The sequence below is a fragment of the Cucurbita pepo genome, chromosome LG14 (assembly GCF_002806865.2).
Source record: "Cucurbita pepo subsp. pepo cultivar mu-cu-16 chromosome LG14, ASM280686v2, whole genome shotgun sequence".
NCBI classification, from domain to species: domain Eukaryota; kingdom Viridiplantae; phylum Streptophyta; class Magnoliopsida; order Cucurbitales; family Cucurbitaceae; genus Cucurbita; species Cucurbita pepo.
Window position 1 is genome coordinate 8,134,854 of NC_036651.1, and position 7,706 is coordinate 8,142,559.

The 7,706-nt window shown below is 37.7% G+C and overlaps 1 protein-coding gene across 1 annotated transcript; it reads right to left on the reverse strand.

The window, feature by feature from the left end:
- Positions 1-1,724: 1,724 nt before the first annotated feature.
- Positions 1,725-2,492, reverse strand: LOC111810504 (glycine-rich cell wall structural protein 2-like). Its single transcript, XM_023697212.1, has one exon. The coding sequence runs from the start codon at positions 2,490-2,492 to the stop codon at positions 1,725-1,727; it is 768 nt and encodes a 255-aa protein (XP_023552980.1).
- Between the last annotated feature and the right edge of the window lie 5,214 nt (positions 2,493-7,706).

A 7,706-nucleotide genomic window follows, 5' to 3' on the forward strand; every position in this document is an offset into this window, starting at 1 on the left:
TTTTTTTTTAGAATTATCCCACATGTAGACAATCAATCTAAATGGACGAATTCATTAGTCCGAATCCTTGCATAGAAATATCAATATTTGATTAATCTAAGTTCATGTAATTTATTATTTTTTTCTTTTGTTCAATCGTTGAGAGGAAAAAGATCTTTTAGATCTCTTTCCTTTTTTTACAATTCCCGAAGAATAGCGTAATCTTTTTTTTCCTATTACTCTTACTCCCTCGATAGTATATACCTTCTGTATTTTAAAATTATTTGTATATTTATGTTCCCTAGATTATCTTGAGCCATGTATACATGGCCTTGGTCTAAGCTAAAAAAAAAAGACTATTTCGAAAACTAATCAATGATGACCCTCCATGGATTCGCCTATATAAGCCGCAGCTAAAGTTGCAAAAATAAGAGCTTGAATACCACTTGTAAATAATCCAAGGAACATAACAGGTATAGGAACTACTAAAGGTACTAAAGAAACAAGAACAACAACTACTAATTCATCAGCTAATATATTTCCGAAAAGTCGAAAACTAAGTGATAAGGGTTTTGTGAAATCTTCTAAGATGTTAATGGGTAAAAGGATTGGAGTTGGTTGAATGTATTTACCGAAATAACTTAATCCTTTTTTGCTAAGACCCGCATAGAAATATGCTACTGAGGTGAGTAAAGCTAAAGCAACAGGATACAGTCCGTTGAGAAAAATGGAACATGAGATATGGTTGATTTGCCAAATGNTTGGAGTTGGTTGAATGTATTTACCGAAATAACTTAATCCTTTTTTGCTAAGACCCGCATAGAAATATGCTACTGAGGTGAGTAAAGCTAAAGCAACAGGATACAGTCCGTTGAGAAAAATGGAACATGAGATATGGTTGATTTGCCAAATGAAAAGTTATATGGAGATTTACATGGGACATGCAGCTCATTGCAGTGGTTGATTTGCCAAACGAAAAGTTATATGGAGATTTACATGGGACATGCAGCTCATTGCAGTGGCCTGTTTATCAGTTTGATGGAGATTTACAAGAAGAGGTCTATGTAACACAACCAGAGGTATTCATAAAGAAAGACAAAGAACAAAGGTATACAAGTTGAGACAGACATTATACGGGTTAAATCAGACATACTTACTCAAGTTCTATCAAAAGAAAAGTTTTGCTAATTCAGACGATTACTTGACATCTACAATTTTGAATCAACAACTTTGAATTAAGGGGGAGTGTTGAAATATGATTAAAAGTATTCAAAATATAGATATGATTTAAAGTAGTTTAGATATGATTCAAAGTATTGAAAGTACCCAAATTTTAGGAGATGTCATTTGAATTTATCTACATTTCCATGTTTTACTATTTCTACTCAGTGTATAAACCTCCATACTTCACAATTTCTAGTTAGTGTATAAGAGGTAGTTATGTAATGTTTAAGTAATAGAGTGAGAAAACAATAATAGGGTACTGGAGCTTTCCTATTTTATCTATTCGTGTCTCTTTCACTAGGATTCTTTCCAACCTTTTTTCATTTACTTTCAAACGGTTAAATCACTTTTTTTCTTTTTTTTGTAATGGGTTTGACTGCTATGGGTACAAAAGGTCGGGTTGTTACACATTGATTCGATTCGAAAGCAGTTTCCACATGGATTTAGAAAACAACATTCTCTTACCCAATTTCTTTATTTTGTTGACATAATGAAGATTGGGTTGATACTAAAGAAGGGTTTCAATTCTTGTTTGAGATGGAGTTTGTGAGTGCATATCCACCGTCATAACCTCCTTCTTCTCCACTTCCTTTGCTATTATCATGTTCTCCTCCGTGACCTCCTCCACTGCCGTAAGCTCCGCCGGCCCCAATTCCAGAACCACCAGCATGGCCTCCGTAACCACCGCCGGCGCCAATGCCAGAACCACCAGCATGGCCTCCTACTCCGTCTCCCCTTCCATACCCACCGTCGACTCCTCCACCATTTCCATATCCATGGGAATCTCCATACCCATTTCCATTTCCATTTCCATTTCCATTTCTACTTCCATAGCCGATATCATGATCTCTTCCTTGCCCATACCCACCATTGCCTCCATTTTCATAACCTCCACTTCGCCCACCACCGTAACCAACACCATGATCTTCTCCACCTCCATATCTACTCCCACTTCCATATCCTGCTCCTCCTACGCCGGAGCTAACCCCTCCTCCGTATGCATTTCCTCCACCGTTACCATATCCCGAACCCCTTACTCCACCACTTCCATAGCCTGAACCTCCAAGAGCCGACCCTCCGACTCCATATCCTCCACCCGATCTTCCTCCATATACATTATCATAGGATTCGTCACGATGCCCCGAATCGTACCCTTCTCTAGGGTTAGGGCGATCGTAACCATAGTGATGTGTTCGGGGATCATAATCAAGAAGGGTTCGGGCAGCCGAAGCTAAACCCAACCCTACAAGGAGAAGAAAGCTAAGGCACAAGACTCTAGTGATAGCCATGGAGAGAATTTGAGGATGCCTAGAATGAATCCATTGGTCTCCTTATATAGGAAATGGTGGAGGGTTCATAATCTTCTCTATGGTGTGCTTAATTGTAAAGAGGGCGCCACATGCAGAAAAAAAGAAGATAATTTGGATATACACGTCCACAAATGTCCATGAAGCAAGCACTATAATGTGCCTTTTCTCATATTTGGCTCACAAGTTGCACTTGAACTAAATTATATGAATATTTAAGCAACGCTTTGATCTCATCTTCCATTAACACGATCTTGCAAGATTTGATAAGATTAAGAAAAAGAGCAAAGAAACATGATAATTTATTTGGTTTTAGGAAGATATTTGTAGGATTAAATTCACCATGGCTATAAAAATCCACTACATAAAAGAGCATATATTTAACTAGGGTTCTTTTTCCCTTTTTTTACTTGAGCCGCCATGAGATTTGAGACATGAAATGGGTTATGAAACGACATTGCATTAAGATAATATCTCTTACATATCATTAATGCATGTTTTCCTAATTCCCACTTGAACAAATACATTAAATAATCTCTCATTTGGAGTACAATAATGGTGGAATAAATCATTACATTTTAAGGATATTAAATCTCATCATGTTGGCACTAAAAAGAAAATAATAAAAAAAAATCTTGTAGTGCGTGAGATATTGAGAGTGATGTAGTTTGTCCATTATAGATAAAATTTTAGAATCTTAACGCTTTCAAGAATTTTTTTTTTCTATGGTCTAAAACAAACTATATGAGTGGAAAGATAAGATACCCGATAAATTGAATTATGGGTATCTAGTTCAACTGAACCAACCATGTCATCATCTTCTACCATAGAAAAAGGTTAGAGTTGCACGTTTCGACCTACGAGAGATTAAAAGTGAGATTCGTCCAAACATTCTATGTCTTTTCTTGAGGATTCTTCATCAAACTTGTAATCATGATATTTACAAGCTAAGGGTATAAGTTTCATCTGTTGTAATTAGACTTTAGGTATTTTAAGCTTAGGTTCTACGACTATATGAACTTCTAGGAGGCCTCGAAATCTTGAGTCATTTTCTTGCTTGTCACAAACTCAATCGAAGTCAGATAGTTGTTCACATTTTCTAGCGTTGCAGATTTACTAGACTAGCTCATTAGGATTAATTTGATTCTCAGAGCACCAGGGTCTAGACCTCTGATCATTGCTAATGATCTTGTGGTGCTCGGTCTAGTAGAGGTATCTTGACCTAGGTTAATCGTCAAACTGTCCTAATTATAGCGTCTTATTCTTAACTCAATACATTCATGCATGCTCAAATAAGGAGATAACTCAATTAAGCATTAGAGTACAAATCTCATTCTCAAAGTGTACATGCATGATTAACAGGAAGATAACTCAATCCATCACTTGGAGTATATATCTCATTCTCATGGAGTATATATCTCATTCTCAAAACATACATGTATGCTTAATATGGAGATAATTCAATCAATCACCTTGAGTATAGATTTCAATCTCAGTATAGAGTAACTAATAGAACGAAAACAACTCACACAATATACAAATTAGAAATCTCATTTAGAAATCTCATTCTAAAGACATTTCAAATATTTGTATGTATCATATATAGCATACTTAAAATCTTAGCTCAATTCTATACCCTAGACATGCGTTTTTTAGCTATGTATGGTAGATCATATTTGCATGCTATCACATTCTACCGATTTATATAAGTACTGTTCAAGAAAATTCAAATGGCTACTTACTTAGTCGTGCATGCCGTACTCATTCTTGTTTCCTGCTGGCTCGGTACTCCACAATTTCAGAATTTCACTAGCCGACCCTAATTCAAGTTATAATGAGCTTATTATTCCAAATGAATTGAAAACAGTCAAATAAAGGTCGAATTAAATGGGCAAAACTAACCCTTCAGAGGCATCACATGCGATTGGAAAAACTCTTACACGAAGGTTTCATGCTCTCCTGCCAGGAGCGGGTCCAAATGCACAGTCCTCGATATTCTTTTTTTCGAATCCTAGCATACGTATTTCAAACGGATTTATAGATATCTTATAAGAACAAGACGTATGTCCCACTCATTGTGCGCTCGTCCACACTTCGAGACTAGCCCGAGGCAACACACTAGGTTTTTCCCTCGTTTTTCTATGTGTGACATGTGGCCTCCCCAAAACATGCGTACGTTCGCCTATTAGCCCCAACCGTAATGAAAAGGTCATCTTGGGTAACTCCTCCATATCTAAGGGAGAAGCTCATTGTTACTTTCTTTCAATCTTTTGGTTGTCTAAATTTAATCCTTTGTTACGATAAAAGAAAATCTCATGCTTAGTTATTATATCATATAGTTTCTTTTCACCAATACATACTAGAGCTCAAAGTTTAAATGAGAATGAGACTTCTCATACCAATTTTAAAGACTTCTAAATTAAAGTTTTTGAATCATAACTTCCCTAGTCAAGAAATATTGTTGTGTTTGGAGTCTTATTATTCTACTTCTCCGTCAAATCTAAGTATATTTGAAGTTTCTTATAAAATGATGTTTGATTCAAAACAAACATTTTACCTACTCAAACACCTTCAACGGGTTGGATATGACCCATGATCAAAATATCTCGAAACAAATAAAAAAAACTAAAAAGAACAATTTGCGAGAGAGATCTTTTGAAACAAAGAAACCTTAAGCACTTAGCAATTCAATTTTGTTTTTGTGGTAAACAGCATACATTTCATGAGTATTTATAGTGGAGAAAGCACACCTAGTTTCCTAAACTTTCTCTCCAAGTTAAAACCACTCGCTATACTTCTAAATAAATCACAACTATTTTCTAACCTAATTCAACTTAATAACTATTTTTACCAAGTTAAGATTAATGACTCACATTCTCCGGCCTAAGCTTATTTTACTTGAGATTCTTGACTTTGGAATAACTCCTCCATGTTTGCAAAGCTTAACTCTTGCTAGGGTCTTGGTGAGAATATTTGCATGTTGCTCTGTAGTGTCAAGGTTACTTGATCCCTGATCAACTCTATATTCTTCCTAAGAAATTTTAATTTCACAACATACAATTTCTTCCGCTTCTCTGTTATGTGTAGGGACTTCTTCATCTTACAGGGTACTCTTGTGTCTTTCAACCTTCTTTTTATACATGCCTCTAGCCTTTTTTGGTTGAAAGGACAAGTTTGATGTCCCTTTTTCTTACGCCTTGGTGGCCTTTCTCTAGGCTTACGTGGTTAGGTTGTTCTTCGCTGATTGTAGTAGCCTCTGGTTTTTTCTTGGTTATGTTCTTCGGTTCCTTTTTCTCTTAACCCATTGGTTTCTTCTTCACTTTCTTGTTGTCAATGCCAATGAATAATTTTGGAAGATGTTGATGGTCTTTAAATAGTATCTTATACAAGCAGTTTCGCAATCGTCTTACTTTCATCAACAGAGCTTCGTTTCTGTTGTATATCTTGAGGAACGAGTCGACTATCTCCACTCTAATAATATCTTGAGGAATGTTTATATTGTCAATTGACCAAGTCTAATAATATTTCTCTTCAACTCGAGGTTCACATAACCTTCCCTTCATTGAGCACCAACAGGTTGAATATATTCTCAGCCAACATCAATGTGGGTTCTTCATCATCCGTGAACATGAGGTTTGGCTCCTCATCACGCCCATTGTTGTGGCACTCTACCACATAATGCCCGTATTTTCCACAAGAGTAACACTTGATCATATCTTGTCCTTCCGAGGCTTGACATTGTCATGAATTTGTGAGGTATTGTCACGACCTCCTCTACCACCACGTCTACGGTTATGTCCGCAACCACGTCCACGACCTATGTTTTTCTTGTTATGGCTCCACTGTCTCCTCGTACGTGAAAAAGAAGAGTCATTGCATCTTTCTTTTTTGTCTGTGCGAGCCACTTCTCATGTGTGAGTTAGAGGTATTTCTCCTCCTCTTTGTCTCCGTAGCCACGAAGTCTCTCTTCATGGACCTTAAGACGGTCAACGACCTTCTCAACCAACATGTTCTTGAGGTCACTGAACTGCTCGATGGAGGCAACAATTTGCATGAATCTTGGGGGAACTTGTAATACCCGAAGAAAGAGAAAAAGAAAAAAAAAAAGGAAAAGTCGAGAGAGGGGCAAATAGGTAAATTTGCCCCTCCAACCACCTAAGAGGTCCAAATGAAACCCATCCAGAGTCGTGCAAAAGAGAAATAGTGAGAGAAAGGGGTAGAGAGAACCTAGAGAGAGAAGAAGGGATGAACCGCAGGAAGACTCACCGAAAACTACCGTCGGAGTCTATTCCGGTGAAGATCATGATGCAGAGAGACTTTCTTGGAAGGGAAAAGAGAATGTGGGTGGCCGGAGTCCCATTTTTCAGCAAGAAATCAGAAAACCCGCAAGGTAAGGATCTTGAACGTTTTCTCAAATCTACGTTTTCCTTTGTGAATCAAGATCTAAAATCTTGATATATTCATCTAGGAACAATTCTACGCATGATATGTGAAGAAGTTTGGTGGAAGCGGGCGCGCGTGCAGCCTGCGACTAGCGCCTTCCTGCGCGCGTGACCACGCACTCCCAGCGCGTGAGCGCGCGTGGAACGGCCAATTTGGCCCGGTTGCTCTCTGTTTGCCCGATTTTTGTCCTAGTTCCAGTTCTAATACTGTTTTTACGTGAATAGGGACCTAATTTAAAGAAATCAGTATTTTTGGACACCTCACGGGCAAAGAAACACTAGCAAAAAGGGTACGCGTCAACCAGGTAAATCACCACTCGGTATTTAGGAAGAAATACTTGTAAGATTGGCTTGGATTGCATGCATGTTAGAAGTTTCACTTCAGATTAACTCTCCATGTAAATTATTAGTTAGAGTGTTTCATATGATTGTATTGGGTGAATAACATGAGTGTTGCTGTATGTATGCATGCATTTAATTTATGTTGGAATTGTGTATTTTGTGTTCCGGGTGCTTGATGGACGAATTCGCCCCATTGAGCGCGAACTTCGTGCTCTAGGTGCTTGATGGAGGTCATCGCCTCGTTGAGCCGGTATGCCTAGTTTGCATGAATTATATAGTATGATGTTAGAAGACGATTGCATGCACATTCTGTTAATTGCTAGGGCCCATTTCTATGATAAGCTTAGGGAATTATTGTTAGGAGCCATATGTTGCTCCAACCATATTTAATTTTCTCCTAGGAACTTAGCAG

What these genes read in the sequence shown, in the direction of transcription:
- LOC111810504 (XM_023697212.1), bottom strand. Translation starts at nt 2,492, where the DNA reads ATGGCTATCACTAGAGTCTTGTGCCTTAGCTTTCTTCTCCTTGTAGGG.